The 17,736-nt window shown below is 38.5% G+C and overlaps 2 protein-coding genes across 3 annotated transcripts in view; one reads left to right on the top strand and one right to left on the bottom strand.

The window, feature by feature from the left end:
- LOC105225169 (dynein axonemal heavy chain 7) overlaps positions 1-16,419 on the top strand; it is a 44,465-nt gene extending 28,046 nt beyond the window's left edge. Inside the window, exons 26-35 of one of the 2 annotated variants that reach the window (XM_049461796.1) lie at positions 199-486; positions 578-993; positions 1,605-1,783; positions 5,976-6,354; positions 6,527-7,524; positions 7,659-7,667; positions 7,738-7,755; positions 7,839-8,208; positions 13,201-13,352; positions 15,717-16,419. In XM_049461796.1, the coding sequence (XP_049317753.1) occupies positions 199-486; positions 578-993; positions 1,605-1,783; positions 5,976-6,354; positions 6,527-7,524; positions 7,659-7,667; positions 7,738-7,755; positions 7,839-8,208; positions 13,201-13,352; positions 15,717-16,223 (3,316 nt within the window). In that variant the 3' untranslated portion in view covers positions 16,224-16,419. The remainder of the gene's footprint in view (positions 1-198; positions 487-577; positions 994-1,604; positions 1,784-5,975; positions 6,355-6,526; positions 7,525-7,658; positions 7,668-7,737; positions 7,756-7,838; positions 8,209-13,200; positions 13,353-15,716) is intronic. The other variant, XM_049461820.1, reaches the window with a different exon arrangement.
- LOC105225123 (uncharacterized) lies at positions 9,123-13,192 on the bottom strand. The gene is made up of 5 exons (XM_011203461.4): positions 12,591-13,192; positions 12,293-12,533; positions 11,440-12,226; positions 10,060-11,376; positions 9,123-9,988 (listed from the first exon to the last, which is right to left on the bottom strand). The coding sequence occupies exons 1-5, from the start codon at positions 12,889-12,891 to the stop codon at positions 9,182-9,184; spliced, it is 3,453 nt and encodes a 1,150-aa protein (XP_011201763.2). The 5' UTR covers positions 12,892-13,192; the 3' UTR covers positions 9,123-9,181.
- Positions 16,420-17,736: the final 1,317 nt, after the last annotated feature.

Here is a 17,736-nt window from a genome sequence, read left to right as displayed (position 1 = left end):
GACCCCAGATTTCACACGGGTTGGCTACCACATATTCCACAAGCTTTACTCACGTTTCCAGAGTGCGTGACTAGAGCCCACGACTGCAACTGCTTACCCAGAAATATGACCACACCCCATTACACTCTAATACTTCATGCGATTCAATTTAATTTATTTTTCATGATACTAAAATGTGATATGGTCATTTTTTTTAAGGAACTCTCGACGCTGGCCGCTTATGATCGATCCTCAGGGTCAAGCCAACAAATGGGTGAAAAACTTGGAGAAAGGCAATCGTCTGTGTGTAATACGACTAAACCAGCCCGACTACACACGAGTGCTTGAAAATGCGATACAATTTGGTCTTCCAGTTCTTTTGGAAAATGTAGGTGAAGAATTGGATCCATTGCTAGAGGCGATACTGCTTAAACAACTCTTCAAGCAAGGCGGCACACTGTGCATAAAATTGGGTGATTCAGTGATTGAATACAACCATGCCTTTAAGTGCGTAATATCCACACTGAAGTTTTATGCATTTAGGCTTATATCTGAACTATTTACCTTGTTCTCTGTTCCCTATTCACAATTTGTATAGATTTTATATTTCCACAAAGTTGCGTAATCCACATTACCTACCAGAGGTCGCAGTTAAAGTGACGGTTTTGAATTTCATGATCACCACACAAGGCTTGCAAGATCAGCTGTTGGGCATAACAGTTGCACGTGAGCGTCCCGATTTGGAGGCGGAGAAGAATACGCTTATCGTACAAGGTGCTGAGAATAAGCGTATGCTGAAGGAAACAGAAGATAAAATTCTGGAAGTACTTTCGTCCGCGGAAAACATATTGGAGGACGAAACAGCCGTGCAAATATTGAGTTCATCGAAAGCATTAGCCAACGATATAAATGAAAAGCAAATTGTCACTGAAGCCACGGAGCGGCAGATCGATATAGCGCGACTGAGTTATGTACCTATTGCAGCACATTCTACTATACTCTTCTTTACCATAGGTGAGTAGTGATGTATTTTCCGGTGTAATATGGTTTGGCATAGAAGTAGAATAGGACATTTTCGTGAAAACCTTCACAATGTTTTGGACCTCATAACATACTCTAACACAGTGGTTCGATTCAGAGAGGGGGGAATGGTGGATATGCCTACATTTCCTGTAGTCAATAACGTTCGGCAACAAAGGATAACACTCTGATTTTCTCAAGAATTTTCAATGTGTCCTGAGCATGTGCATAAGTGTTAGTTGAAAATTAAATTAATGACCCACAAGCTGTTTTCTAAAATTTAAAAGCATTTAATTAGTTAATGGATGCCATTTACTTTGTGCTTTAATTTGGCGAAGTAGGCTTTAGGAATATATTGTATATGTACGGCTATTTGTTTGAGTTTCGAGTAGATTTATTTTACTAGATTACTGACCGCCATACCATGGCACAGTAGCCAAAATGTGACAATCATTTTGTTTGCTTACGGTAATGTCTATAACAATATTATCTTCCAATGTGTCTTCTAAATCTTTTGAAATACATACATATTTAAATATAAATAAATATATCGACGTGTATCAATATTATAATTAATTTGTAATTTACTTCTCATTTCTTTGCAGTCGAATTGGCAAACATTGATCCCATGTATCAGTACAGTCTCCTGTGGTTTGTCTCTCTCTTTACGGCGTCTATTGACAATACTGATAAAGTGGATGACATTGAAGAGCGTTTGAAAGATTTACGTATACACTTTACGTATAGCCTTTATGTAAATATTTGCCGTAGTCTTTTCGAAAGGGTAAGTGAATTTTATTTTGCAGAACTCTTGCTAAAGAGAACTGATTTCACTTGTATTATATTAAAGAACGCACATAGTTGTTTATTTAGTTAATGTTGTTGGTTGACAATGCCGGTTGAACTGTTTTCCAGAATTTTTTTTTCACAACATGTAATATACATATGGTGGTTGGGTTCACCTAATTGTTGGTTATACCACCTTAAAATAAATGAATATCAAATCAATGATATCAATGATACGAGAATATAATCGGTATAACTGGGAAAACTGATTAATATCTATCCATTAGTAAAATGATTAAATCGCTATACTACTACACATGGTTCACTATACGATATCTACTCATAACTCCTTACAAAAGTTGGCATCCTCGTTCTAGATTTTCTCCCTAGTTCTTAAACTACTGTAATCAAAGTGTAAGGCAAAATTGTCACTTAAAAATCCCGGGCGTCAGGAAGGCAGGTAAACTTTTTATTCTAGGGTGCATGGGTTCAAAACTGCATAAGTCATGTGCAAAACAATAGATCGGAAGTACACAAAATGAGGGTGATAGATCGGGAAGACTGCAGGAAATGTCTAGAGCAAGGCATCAGAGAAACAATGGAGCATCTCTTGTTCACTTGTTCCACATTGGCAAGTCTACGCTGTAAGAATCTGGGGATCCCCACGGTATGATACACTAGGGGAGGTATCGATCGTGAGGCCACCGAGTCTGTTAAAATACGCGTCAAGCGCAATCATCCTAAAGGATGACTACTCCTCATGGACCTAGTAACTGATTGGCGTGGCTTATTGACCTACCAGATTAACCTAACCTAACCTAACAATACTTGATTTTGTTGAGGACCAATTTTTTTGCGAAACGAAAATTTTTGTGCGGACACGAGAACCTCGCTCTGGACGCCCATCAACCTCTATCGACGAGAGCCACTTCCAAAAAATCAAAAATTTGTTGCCTGAAAATCGTCAGTTGTCAATAAGAGACCTCGATGATTGAGTTGGAATATGGTTTAACTCATATTATTTGAAGAATATTTTGCTGTCAATATCTCCATATGCTCGACAGACTTTCCAGATTTTCCTTCAATTTGCGAGAGTTTGTAAAGTTTATAGGGTTCATATTCTCCGCCATTTAGTCGTCCCTTTTTTTGTAACGATCATTACTAGTTTGGCATTATTAAACATTGGTTCCAAAATATCTTATATTTGGTTGTCAAATATCCCCCTTCCGCCTTTTTGCTCTTTATTCAATGCTTTATAAAAAGTGTTACTGCGATAGTTCAAATAACGCCGTTCGTTCGTTAATCTGTTTCCATCCCAACGGCAACTTCAGAATACCCCCCTCGTAGAAGCCCCCCTTCTTATTTGCGACGAACTGGGACAGTCACTTTTCACAAGCCTCTTTTGAGTTTAACTTTACACCAACAAGGGCGATCGCCATGGACAGGAACAGGTGGTAACCACTTGGCGTTATATCCGGGCTATATTGTGGATGCGATGAAACTTGCCATCAGAGCTCCCGTAGCTACTGACGAGTCATCAACGAAGTGTGTGTCCTTCCTGTTGGCCAATTCTGGACGTTTCTGGTCTATCCCCAGCTTCAAGCGGTCCAGTTGTTCGCAGTAGATGGTAGAATTAAGCGTCTGGCCATATGGGAGTAGCTCTTAGTAAATGATTATCTTCCAATTCCACCAAACACGCAGCAAAACCTTCAAGGCCGTCAATCCCGGCTTGGCCACTGTTTGGGACGATTCACCGGCCTTCAACCACGACCAGTTTCGCTTGATATTGTCGTATGTGATCCATTTTCGTATAGAATGTATAGTAACGCCACATACACTTAAATATTCTAGATATATGTATGTATACATGTATACATAGAATATGTATATGTAAATTGTATACAAATAAATGAATACATAAGCCTCTTAACTTAATCCCATACTAAAATAATATACACTAAATACTACATATTCTTCAAGGTTTGTTTCATTACAGGAAGCCTATCAGTGAATCGCTCTATAAATCTTCTTTTACTTCCATATTGCCAAGGCTTACTAACAGAAATGCATGTGTGCAATTGTTCATAAATGACCCTGTTGAGAAATTCATTAGCCCTTAACTGTTTCCAAATTAATTCGTACTGATAACCAAATATGGTACTGCGTTAGCACTGGCTACTCATAACTTTATAGTAAAGTTTGGCCGTTTTGATTTTATACATATTCTTAACGTTTTTACATACGTGAGCTATTTGTATTGTTTACAGTAACTTAAAATATTCATCTCGGCCGAAAAATCGACTTTCGACGTGGATTAACTAAGCAACAGTGCATCCATGAACTTAATTTAATTTTGTGTTGAAGCTTCATCAAAGAATTCATTTGAGACCGCAGATTACACCAAGAGGAATTTCGTGCAGGTCGTAACTGTGTGCAAACTAATATTGCTAGATCGTTAACCAATCTACCGTAACACCAGCCTGCTTGAAATATTGTAGAAAATTTGACTGTAAAAATATTTGTTCACGTTGGATCCTACAAAATTTGTCAATCGCTCAAAAAATTGCTTGTGTCGGTATGCTGAGAGAAATGCAAAAAAATATCTTAGTGGTGCTTCGAAATATGTCTCTGACATCGACACAAATGATGAATTTTGGATTTATGCATATAAGACCGAAAGTAAACAGCAGAAGACTGTATGGGTGTTTCTAGATGAGCAGAATTCAACAAAAATTGTTCGCGCACGAAGCATTGGACATGTCCCAAGCGTATCACTAGAACAACTCTGAACAGTAAATTGTGAGTGGTATACAACCATTTGCAAGCTGTCTTTCGAGACATTGGGAAAATCAACCACTGAAGACGGATCACTCAATGTGACAATGCGAGCTCTCACACATCGACTGAAACAATTGTAAAGTACTGACTTGGCACGGAATGACTTCAAACAAAGTAAGAAGTTAACATTTTTGGTCACCTACGGAGGCGGTTGATGTGTACAGAATGCATATTTTGGAGATATCTAAATCAGAGTAAAAAAAAATCGGCAATTTATTCAAACACATGCAAAAGTCTATAGATCTTAAAGTAGAATATTCTGAAAAACCATAATCTCGTGAGTGGCTGGTGTGGTGAATTGAAGTGTGACAGTGTTGTGACTTTGTTTAGAGCAACGTTGATGTGGCGGCTCTAGGGGGAGGCTTTGCTCATTTAGCCAATAATTAATATTTGTTTATGTTCTCTAATCTCTCTCATATTTCATGATCGTTTTCATATTGTTTACCATAAGCTAATATTAGACACTTCCAAATTCTACACATTTTTAATAAAAACCACCTTTGTTTTCTTTTCGTACTGTTGCTTTGACAGATAAGTTGATGTTTTCCAAGTCCGTTTGTTTAATTCTTGAAATAAAATAAATCTTTTGATTACATAATTTATAAATTACTGTGGGTCCTATGGTAAATGGCTCGATCTGTGTTTTGACTAACTCCATACTTTTTAATAAGTATATAGTACATATCTCTTCGGTAGACAATTGTCAAATTCCGAGAAAGCGTGTGCGATGAAAAAGAAATGTTAAATTTTCTGGACAGATATTCCCTATAGGGTAATTATCCTACTTACTCACTGGTCGTTTTCCTTATTTATTTATATTTTTTTGGTGAAATGTATCTCATTAATTTTCTGCTCTTTATCGACTCGTGCTACATCGGTCTTTGCTGTGCCATTACAATCCATTATCTCGGCCGAAGGCGGGGTATATGTTTGGAGGCCTTTGAACTGTTTGTTACTTGATATCATTAGTGTCAGATTGTGCGTAAACAGCAGCCGACAGTATAAGGTGGTGAATGTGTATGTATGGAAACAAATATATATACATACATATATGTATATATTCCAGTATTTATATATGTATTTTTATGGTGCAATTTGACAATTGACTTAACTCTAAGCTTATATTCGTGTAAATACATACGTATTCAGCTCGGTATTTTCTTCTGTATTGTGTCATTGTCTCATATGTACATCTTGTGAACTTAATCAATATTTAATATCCTAAGTACTTCCATATATTCTAAACGAAGCATGTAGTGCGTATATTACTTTTAAAAACTTCCGTTGTCTGTACCATACACTCTGCACTTTTTTTTATCTCTCTCTGTCTCTTTCGTTTCAATTTATTTCAGGACAAGTTGCTTTTTTCATTGATTTTGAACATAAACCTTATGAAAGCTGAAAATTTGATTGACAATACGGAATGGATGTTCCTGCTGACTGGTGGAATTGGCCTGGATAATCCCCATGCAAACCCCGCCCGTTGGTTAGGCGTTAATAGTTGGAATGAAATTTGCCGTCTCTCGGAATTACCCAATTTCAAGGGATTACGTGAACATGTCACTAGCAATTTAAGTGATTGGAAATTATTCTTTGACTCGAAAACGCCACAAGACAATGCCGCGATACCACAGCCATGGACGGCTAAATTGACATTGTTCCAGAAGTTACTGTTATTACGTGTCTTCCGCTCGGATAAATTGGTTCCAGCAGTAATGAAATTTGTTGGTGGTAAGTGATGGGAATATAAAATACAACTGTTTATTGAAATAAGTTTGAAACTTAATAATACCAGCATATTTTTATAAGCTTAATTTGTTGTCCGTAAAATCCACAATTCACTGTATAATTTGACAAATACTAAACAAGTCTTCGTATTTGTATATCTGTCTGTTTATTTCAGAACAATTGGGCCTTGAATTCGTCGATCCACCGCAATTTGACCTGATGGCCTCTTTTTCGGATTCTCATTGTTGCATACCACTTATTTTCATCTTAACTCCTGGCTCGGACCCCACAGCAACACTTTTGAAGTTCGCTGACGAACAAGGATTTGGTACAAATCGCTTGTTTTCGCTTTCCCTTGGACAGGGACAGGGGCCTATTGCGACAAAAATGATAGACGATGGCATTAAACTCGGCAATTGGGTAGTGCTACAGAATTGTCATTTAGCCAAGAGTTTTATGCCAACACTGGAAAAAGTGTGCGAAAATTTGGTGCCTGATGCTACACATCCAGACTTCCGTCTCTGGCTCACCTCATACCCTGCCGATCATTTCCCGGTTGTTGTGCTGCAAAACGGCATTAAAATGACCAATGAGCCGCCAAAAGGTTTACGTTCGAATATAACGCGTTCGCTCTTAAGCGATCCCATTAGTGATCCAGAGTGGTTCGAGTCATGTAAACAGACACAGACTTTCAAACAATTAATCTATTCGTTGTGCTTCTTCCACGCTGTCATACAAGAGCGACGCTACTTTGGTCCAATCGGCTGGAATATTCCTTATGAATTCAACGAGACCGATTTGCGTATAAGCTTAATGCAGTTGAAAATGTTTTTGGATCAATATGAGGGTGTGAATTACGACGCTTTGCGTTATTTGACCGGTGAATGCAACTACGGTGGACGTGTCACCGATGATTGGGACAGAAGAACTTTGAAAACCATATTGAATATCTATTATAGTCCTAAAGTATTGGACCTAGAAAATCGTCATTATTTCGACGATGAAAAAATATATTGTATACCAGTTTTTAAGGAGCTAGAACTGTATTTGAATTATACGCGCGAGTTACCTATACAAACCGCACCGGGTATATTCGGGTTCCATGCAAACGCCGACATAATGAAGGACCAACATGAGACGGATATGCTGCTGAGTCATACGCTGTTGACCCAGGTGAGTCTATAACGAATTAGATCAGGGAATATTTTATTAAATTATCGTTTTGGTATATTAGTAAGTTTAAGTATTTTTTGTTGTTTCAAATTTTTCAAAAACTGCATTTTTATTAAATCTAAATGCCTTCCCAGGATCGTTTGGTAAGCATATTCATTTCTATTTATTATATTTTGTTGACTTTGTACTAAGCTTATAACTGTTATATAACAGGATTTCTATCAGCGTCGTGTAAGTATACGAGTACTATTTCGGGTAGTTAGTTACCTTAGTTTTGAAAATCAAAATTAAAATTGTTGCTCTCTTTAATATAGCTGTTAGAAAAGTCGCATAGCTTCTTTGTTGAAACCTTGTCCAAACGTTACCCTGAGAACCTTTTCCTACCCACTGTCCCAACCGATCCTTATATCCCTCCTTTTTTTATTAAGGACACAAGTGCCTCGTCAGCAGGCGATGAAGGTGAAGGCAAGAAAGCTTTAACGCCAGAAGAAGTGGTAACGAATGTTGCCACCGACATACTTAATAAATTACCAAAAGACTTTGATCGCGACGCAGCCATATCTCGCTATCCGACAAGCTACCATCAGAGTATGAATACGGTGCTTGTGCAGGAGATGACACGTTTCAATGTTTTACTCGGCACCATTCGTACCAGTTTGATAACACTGCGGAAAGGAATAAAGGGTAAGTTACGATCTTTTAAAATTTATTTAGCTGTATTGTGCAAGGGTGGGAGCAAACTGAAAATTGACAAGAGAGGAAAGTCTAAATTCGGGTGTAACTTTTTTTATACTCTCGCAATTCGCAAGAATCAAAGCTGGGTAAATATCTTCCAAAACTTTATATTAAACAAGAAACAAGTATGGAAGAACCAAGTTGGGGCTTAAGCCAACTTTTGATAAGATCTAATGTCGCAAAGAATAAGAGTCAAGGAAGTATTTTCAGGTTTCAGGTACCGAAGGTGGGATATTTTTAGTAACTGACATATTGACTGACCTGTTTGTATTCGGAACTTTAATCGTTTCGGAATATTTGGGTTGGTGGAAGTATTGATCCGATATTACTACATTTTTGATACAAGTTACACTGTGATCAGAAAAATATTCTCTCGAAATTTCAGTAACATTACTCACAGATTGGCTGATATATTCGCGAAAAACCAACTGTAGGCACTGGGATCCACTTTTTCGGGGTCTGCGGGCTTGAGAAATTAAATGCAAAGTTTCATCCTGAGATTTTCATTGGTGCTTGATTTGCACTGTGAAGTGAATTTTATGAAATTCAAAATTGTGTAATTTGGGAGGCAGGCGTGGTTGTGGTTCGATATCACTCATTGTCACAACGTAACTAACAAGTCGTAATATTATATTCCGATATCTTAATTAGTGCTGGATTTATACATGGTAAAGTGAAAGAATCAGATAAATGGCGGTGCAACACCCATTCTGTACTTTTAATACCGATGTGAGAGTACAAAAAGTATCTTAAGAAGTATCTTACGGTATAACTGAATGACAGGCACTTTATCTAAGAGAAACAAGTAGGTGATAAGGAAATAATTGAATTTATATTTTTATTTGTAGAACATATTCAAAAAAATAAAAAAATCGTTTTATATCTGTAAAAAATATATAACAAATACGAATGTAATAATTGATTAACTGCGCTGTTCGTCAGCCTCTGACTTGTCTTCGGCTTGCAAGATTTCCTGACTGATACGAACATGAGCAGACTCACGCGTTCCTGCCGGTTTTTCAACACTTATTTGCGAGGTCGATTTTTGAAACTCAGCTATTTCCGACTTCTCACTGATCCGTACGTGTGGCGGGACATTAGCACTTTCACGTTGACTACGTAGAGAGGATTTCTTGCTTATATCACTGCCTCGCCCGGAATGCTTTTCTGAGTGCGCTTCTTCTTCTGATTTCATTGTTTCCTCTGGTTGTGCTACTAATTCCGGCAACTCTTCTATTGATGGTGTTTTAGAAGCGACTTTTACAGCTTTACTCGTGGGGAACTCGAGCTCATGCATTGACAGTTCTTCAGTACTCTCACCAGCAGATTGGAAAGAAAATCGTTCACTTGATTGATCAGTGATTAGTTCAAGTGGTAGTGATTTTTGATAGATATCAGCGATTTCATCCTCTTCTGTTTTAATTTGTGCACGCATGGACACTTCTGAAGATGTGGAACGTTCTACAGGCTCAATAGCTTCGCTTTCGTTTTCAAGTATTGATATTTTTCTAAACACTTCATCCATTATACTTCGCAAGCCACCAGCACTGCTTTTACGACTTTGGCTGCTTCGGCTGGTACTCTGTTTATCTTCAGCTTGCTCTATATCATCGCTTTCATCCTCAGGTCCTAAGAAATGTAAAAGTTCTTTGTAGATTTCAGTCAAGAATTTTGCTGGTAACGTCGTATCTGTATCAGAGTCGGCAGTCTCGGATGGATCATAGTAAAACTAGCATGATATTTGTAAATGAGTATCATCAAATATCAATAATATATGAATCTTATATTCAAGCTACTTACGGCTTCCGGCATATACTCAAAGACAGTGGATATATCCTCCCTGTTTTTAACTAAAGATGAAAGTTCACTTTCCGACCAAAATCGTTCATGTTCTGCATGTACATGTACACCAGTTAAAAAGTTAATAGAAGTTGACGAAGAAGAGGTGGATGAAGGAGCTTTTAGGGCGTGGGTGGAGGGATGACGCAAATCCATATGTGAAGGAGAAAACTGTAATTTACAAAACCGAGTCCAGCTATCACTTTCGAATATTGATCCTCTGGTATTGGTGACTTCAACCACATCTTTGATCAAATCAACTAGCAATTCTTTGACTGTGCGCTCGAGTGGTGTTTTCCAACGCCGACCAGGCACAGCACGTCGTATCAATTTTCGTAAGAGAGCTCTTATTTCCCGTTCATTCTCTCCACATTCGCAAGCGGTACAGGAACAATTTGAAGTTTCTTCTGAAGTAAAGTAGTACAAATCGAGATCGATGAGACGATCCACCAATTCTCTCACCAAGAATGTACATATATCGTAAGGTTCCAAAGCAGTGAAAACTTTATCGAAAAGCACTTCTTCAATAATATTATGTAACATCTGTTTAATCTCCATTTGCTTCAAGATTTCATTCAGATCAGGAAACATTATCTTCTTGAGTTTATAGCGTAAGGAATTATAATTTAGTGGGTTTTGTATGTCATGCAGTGAATCTAACCAGCGTTGTATGTCTATGTCGATGATTCGTGCCATTTCTAAGACTTCATCTTCTGCCTTATGATGGGCAATATTCGGTATGTCTGTATCTAAAATCGTATTCAGATATTTGCGGCCAATGAGACACACATCCATGGTTTCCTTGTAGACTTCTTCGTATATTTTACGCATATTATTTTCTTTCTGTCGCAGCCCAGCTTCGGCCGCTTCACGTCGCCAACGCTCCTTTTGTGCTAACATTGTGATATAATGTAGTAGGCGTTGCTCTTGCAAGCGACCCATTTCTTCTGACAAGAAACGCATAATCCACCCTATTGTACAACCTTCATACTCTTGAACCATGCCTTCGACTTCCTCATTATAAAGTTCCTGCAAAAGATATTGTGCTCGTTGCTTTTTATCTTCTACAGATTGTCGGAATTTCCGGTCTTCTATGCGTTTAAGCTCACCTTCGCTGGCTTTCTTTTCTGAGATATCGTGAACTTCAACGTCTTCTTCGACTTTGGTTTCCATACTATACTCTGATCTGGATATAACTTTATTTATTAAAACTGGCTTAGTCTTCTGGATGAGACATTTTGGTACGATCTTTTGCTTTACAGCCTTTTTCCGTAAACTCTAAGAGAGAAAATCTAATTTTTAAAGAATATTACTTTGTAACTAAAAATACTTGTTACTTACCGTTAGGGTTTCATACATTTTCTGGAGATTCTCATCCGAGCAGAAATTCTGTTCGATTTCCAAAAGCCGTTGCTTGGGTTTAGCCCATTCTTTAAGCTTTGCAAACGGACATACCAGCTTTGTAAATTTAACCGCACGCTTTTCTAAATCATCCATACGCGCTTCAAATTCTTTACGACCACCAACAAAGTGTCTGCGTGCCGGATTGACGCCGTAGCGCAACTGTGGTCCATAAAACTCCGAGCTCGGACTACCGAGTTGGCTAACAATATTCTCTTTGCGCCAACACTTTGGCACACGGCGCCGTTTGATTTCCAGTTGGCGTATCCCTCTTTCATATTCCACCTGATTCTTGTGCAACGAAGCATCACGGCGTGCGAGTATTTCTTCATAGCTGCGCTCAATGCGTACTTTTGAGGTGGCATGCATTTTCTCTTCCCGTTTATTGAACATGCCAATGAGTATTTCGAGTCGTAACATCTGGCATTCTTGTATATATTCTTCGCGCTCAATCCAATGTTCCCATTCGAAAGCCTGTAATACAACACTATCGCCCGACAGTTTGGCTTGTTGCTTCACTTCCTCGATTTGACGTCTCAGATTTTCTTTCAGTGCTCGCGCGAAAGCCCAACGCTTACGCGCTCGTTCAAGTACTTCGACTTGATATAAACCGGGTGGGCCATCACCAGGCAAAATGGTGGGTAACTTGAAAAGCTCTATTTGCTCTAAATCACGTTCGTTATTCGAAACTTCAGGAAGATAAGGCAAAGTTTGAGCGGACGATTCTCTGGAGAGAAAGTGAGACGAGTACTCATTATAATGGAAATTTACAAACCCAAATATATGTGCTTACCGATACAATGATTGCGTTCCTCGAGTTTTGACCTTTTTCTCCTTAATCTCTTCAAAATATTTACAATAAGCATACTTTTGAGCAGGACTATTCTCTGCTTCGGTAGAAAGATTCAACTTCATTTCGAGCACATTGACTTTCGTGTCTGGTATAAAGTGATCTAAGCCGAGTGCTTTGGATTTACATTCGCTGGGTGCAGTAACAATATTCGTCACACGCCGTTCGGCCGGGTTGTTGACACCTAAGGAAAGCAGCTTTAATAAAAATATTTTCAAACTAAATGGTAACAACAAAATACCTCCCCGCAAGCGCGTTGAAATCCGATTGTAGGAATGACTTAGTGAATCGGTTGAACCAGATGTTAGTGAGTTACGGTCGTAGTCACTCGGTGTAACTGTTAACTCCTTGCGGTATACGTAGGGCTCCAGACCAACTTCCTTCGAGAACTCGTATCTTGCATACATCTTAGCGGTTGTAGCTTTATTGCGCGCGTTCTTGAACGTCTTTTGATCGCTTTTCTCATCAGCTGTCGAGCATTCCGCGTCGTAAACGCTCCTAAACACGCGTTTTGCAAGCTTATGATGGCTGGATTGCGCCATAGTTTGGCTGATTTTATTTGTAGTTCTATTTTTGATTGCTTAAAAATTTATAAAAAATATTTTTTGTCAAATTAGAAGTTCGAAAATTAGTGAACTTCATATATACAAATCGATTACTCGTATCTCGTTCGCATTCGTGCGATAACCGATTTTTATTTATTTATTTGAGTTGATACTTTTGTGTCCAAAGTACATACAAAATTCACACATTTATTTGCTATCACAAATATACGCGAATTTTTTTATTCTTCTTTATTTACTTCGTTCTACAAGTATAAAGTATTTTTTACAATTTTTCTTTTGCCACAGGTCTCGTTGTGATGTCTGCTGCCATGGAGGCTGTTTACCGTAGCGTACTGATAAGCAAAATACCAGCGATGTGGGCTGGCAAGTCGTATCCAAGCTTAAAACCACTAGGAAGCTACATTAATGATTTTCTGCAACGTTTGAGCTTTTTGCAGGTAAGAATTCCTAGGCTAACACAGCTAACTAGTTTGCGTTGCCAAGCAATGTGATTATAACCGTTTGATGTGAATTCATACAAAATACAGTATTTCCCGTTTAAAAGGACTAAGCTGCTTTTCTTAACTTATGTAGGTCAAAATCCATATTGCCCATTTAAAACCTACTTTAATTCTCCGGTTTAGTTGATGTTGCGAAGTTAAAGTAGTCGATTATGTATCGCGCGGACGAAAAGTGAACATTTTTCTGATGAGACCAAATGATTCCACCTTCACTAGAGTAGCAACGACTTCGGCTGAGGCCTTGTGAATAGGCTCTAAAAATTTTCTTTTACCCACCTCTTCCCTCCTAATAATCATTTAGTATAGGATCATCTTCAATGTTAGTCAATCGAACGAGATTAATTGACATACTAAGTCAATTAAACGTTGTATTTGTTAATTTATATTTGGGAGTGGCGTTAGGCGTGGAGTACTGTACATATGTACATATTTGTATTTAGGGGTTTAGTAAAATAGGTCATTGATTAAATATTTTCCTACCCTGTTGCTTAAAAAGATTGAAATAAGTTAACCATTTAGCTTGCCATTGATACTCACATTACGGTTCGTTGAAAACAAAAGCTTTCCTTCAAGAAATTTTTGTTTAACCCTTCAGTGGTTCTCTAAAATTTCAGATTTAAATTTATTAAGATTCAGTAAATTATAAAAAGATTCTGTTCGTTGTATGCCTTTCCATTTTGAACACACCTTTAATGCCGTTTAGTGCATGGTGCCCGGAAGGTGTATGGCTGCGGAAATGGCTATTAGACTCAGAGAATCTGGGTTTTTAAAAGAGTACCTATCTGAACACTTGGACACACTTTAATTTCATACTTCACCACTTAGACCATGAAGTCGCCGAATCGAACTCTGGCGATTCCTTCTTTGCCCATATACTGACGAGGGAGCTACGGGTGGGAAGAAGCCGTTGGAGGAGAGAGGCAGTAAGCTTCCTTACGGATGGGCCAAGGTTTGGGTGGAAGGGTGGTGGGGGGGTTTACTATCGGGAGCTCTCTGTATCAACTCCAGCTTTAGATTTACTAACTATTTTAGTATCTTGCCGCCATTAAGGAGGGCTCCGGAGGACAGTCTCCTTCAGAAAAGTGATCATACACCCAGATAGCAGAGTGGCGATGCTAGCCTTGAACTCATTTACATTCAGAGTTGGTCGAGGAGCGCCTAACCTCGTTATCAACAGCATTGAATGCATTTGTGATAAGACTAGTGTGGGTACCGGGCCATAACGGAATCGCCAGAAAATATAAAGCTGATGAGCCAGCAAGGAAAGGCACCCTAGAATCGCTATCAGTAGAATGAGAGCGGGTCGGTGCCCCCGTATACTCTTTTCTTCTACTACTAGATACCTGGGCTTCGCGGAAGCTTGGCGATTGGCCAGCGCTGGTTAACCGTCGGTACATGTGCTGTCGCAAAAGCCTTTTGGTCTAAGATTGGTCGCAGAAAATATAGTGACCTCTTTGCTTCCGTAAGGCTAGCCTCATCTTAGTTGTGGGGCTTTCAATAAGCCATTGCCCTATTGGCGTTCATGCGGTAAGGTTGGGAATCTTACAAGACGCCATTGCAGAAGCTGTAAGGAAGATTATGAAGTGGAAGCAACTCAATACTTCCTTCTTGACTGTTCAGCGTATGGAGATCAACACTTAAACACTGGGGAGCGCACACCTTCAGGCAATCCACCGAGCTGGCGGGAGTTTAAATTAAACGCCTATGCAAATTTATAATGACTATTAAGCGTTTTCGTAATTTATAAGTTTGAACACAGGAGCTCTTCTTTTCTATGGCTTCTAAAAGGAATAGATATCCTAGGCCTCGTGGGATTTTCGATCAGCCATCTGATCTAACCTAACCCAACACTTTTCACATGTGCTCAATTTGGAGACCATTTTTTTATTAGAAAAAAGCAGCAGTACGAATAAGTGGAGTCTCCTTTCCTCTACAAATGAAACGGGTTTCCTTCGAGAGTAAGACGGTTGACTTTTAGAGTTTGAATTTTTCACTGGTAGTTCTAGATCATTTGCGATGAGATCTCCGTTCCACATTAAACACATTTAAGTATTTGGCAAACCGTTCTAAAGTACATAGATGTTGCTATAATTAGAGTTATATGGACATTTGTATAAAATATACTACAAAATCTGAGATCGCTGAAGTTGGAATTAAAAATTGCTAAACATCAATTCTGGTTTCTAGTAGGAATACCAAACTTAAACTCTAAATTTCAAAATTATAAAAACAAAGTTATTATATTAAGTAATACAGTATTATACAACACAGCTAAAATTATAAAATTATTTAACTTTTTAGAAATGGTTCGATGATGGTCCACCGTCAACATTTTGGCTCTCTGGCTTCTTCTTCACCCAGGCTTTTCTCACTGGTGCTCAGCAGAATTTCGCTCGTAAGTATATTATACCAATCGATTTGTTGGTATTCGACTATGAGGTGCTGCGCTTAGAGGAGGATGAAACAAAAGGCATAACACCGCCGGCCGATGGTGTGTTTGTATACGGTGTCTTCCTAGAAGGTGCTTGCTGGGATCGTGGTGGTAATTGGCTAGCAGAATCACGGCCTCGCGAATTATTCGACCGCATGCCATTGATTTGGATGAAACCAGTTAAGCGTAGCGATCTCAAAGAGCGTCACGTCTACCTTTGTCCTCTGTACAAAACTGCTGAACGTCGCGGTGTACTCTCCACCACTGGGCATAGTACTAATTTTGTCGTGGCCATGCTGCTGGAGTGCAATCCCAACACCAATCCATCGCATTGGATCGAGCGAGGCACGGCGCTACTCTGTCAGTTGAGCTTCTGATTCGAGCACTTCGTTTATCTGTATCTACGGAGATTAAATTATAATATTCTCTTATACATATTTGTATATAATTTTACATAACCCCTTAACTATGTACTCGTATACACACCTATTAAGATTGCGTTCAGTCGCATGAACTTTATTTTGGAATGATTATTTTTACAAAATAAATAAGACACGTTAATATTTACTGCAATGTACGTAGCAGCATTTTATCACCCGGGAGTATTAAGCAAGACATTTTAAGAAACTGCAAAAGTCATCAATTTCAATTTATTAAATATGGGTTTCAAGTCGTGCCAACCAAACTCAACAAAAGGGTTATGGGGAGAGTTAAATGTAACTCTAAGAGATAAACTGTGTCAGATAAATGATGCATTACGGCAACGCGAGTGCGAAGGGTAAAAGGATAATAAATTTAACAAAAATGGATTTGAACGTGCGTGAAAAGGAGCGAAATGCGTAAGTGAATTTATATCCGCTTGGGTACAGATGGCCAAGTCGATACACCGAACTAATAGCTGCATCCAAATTATATATATAAATTGAATTATTGTACTTATAACAGATATGTCATTGCTATTCCCAAAAGAGTACTAAGCGAGAAGCCAGAAACTGTGGCCAAAAAATAGTAAGATTTTTATACTCTCGCAACAAAGTTGCTAAGGAGAGTATTATAGTTTTGTTCACATAACGGTTGTTTGTAAGTCCTAAAACTAAAAGAGTCAGATATAGGGTTATATATACCAAAGTGATCAGTGTGGCGAGTACAGTTGAAATCCGGATGTCTGTCCGTCCGTGCAAGTTATAACTTGAGTAAAAATTGAGATATCATGATGAAAGTTGGTACACGTATTTCTTGGCTCCATAAGAAGGTTAATTTCGAAGATGAGCAAAATCGGCCCTCTGCCACGCCCACAAAATGGCGAAAACCTATAAAGTGTCATAACTAAGACATAAATAAAGATATTAAAGTGAAATTTGGCACAAAGGATCGCATTAGGGAGGGGCATATTTGGACGTAATTTTTTTGGAAAGGTTGGCGTGGCCCCGCCCCCTACTAAGTTATTTGTACATATCTCGGAAAGTACTATAGCTATGTCAACCAAACTCTATAGAGTCGTTTCCTTCAAGCTTTTCCATATACAGTTCAAAAATGGAAGAAATCGGATAATAACCACGCCCACCTCCCATACAAAAGTTATGTTGAAAATCACTAAAAGTGCGTTAACCGACTAACAAAAAATGTCAGAAACACTAAATTTTACGGAAGAAATGGCAGAAGTAAGCTGCACCCAGGTTTTTTTTTTAAATTGAAAATGGGCGTGGCGCCCACTTATGGACCAAACACCATATTTCAGGAACTACCCGACCGATTTCAATGAAATTCAGTATATAATATTTTCTTAACACCCTGATGACATGTACGAAATATGGGCGAAATCGGTTCACAACCACGCCTTCTTTAAATTCAACGCTATTTTGAATTCCATCTTATGCCTTCTCTGTATAA

Source organism: Bactrocera dorsalis, chromosome 1 (genome assembly GCF_023373825.1).
Source record: "Bactrocera dorsalis isolate Fly_Bdor chromosome 1, ASM2337382v1, whole genome shotgun sequence".
Classification (NCBI taxonomy): Eukaryota; Metazoa; Arthropoda; class Insecta; order Diptera; family Tephritidae; genus Bactrocera; species Bactrocera dorsalis.
The sequence above is the reverse complement of the archived record's forward strand: the minus strand, read 5'-3'. Positions and strand labels throughout refer to the sequence as shown.

Bases quoted from the DNA above. Each gene is read 5' to 3' on its own strand.
- LOC105225123 (XM_011203461.4), bottom strand. From the start codon at position 12,891: ATGGCGCAATCCAGCCATCATAAGCTTGCAAAACGCGTGTTTAGGAGC. The intron at 12,227-12,292 runs GTAAGCACATAT...CTTTCTCTCCAG, and splicing joins GGAACGCAATCATTGTATCG to AGAATCGTCCGCTCAAACTT. The intron at 11,377-11,439 runs GTAAGTAACAAG...TTTCTCTCTTAG, and splicing joins AAATGTATGAAACCCTAACG to AGTTTACGGAAAAAGGCTGT.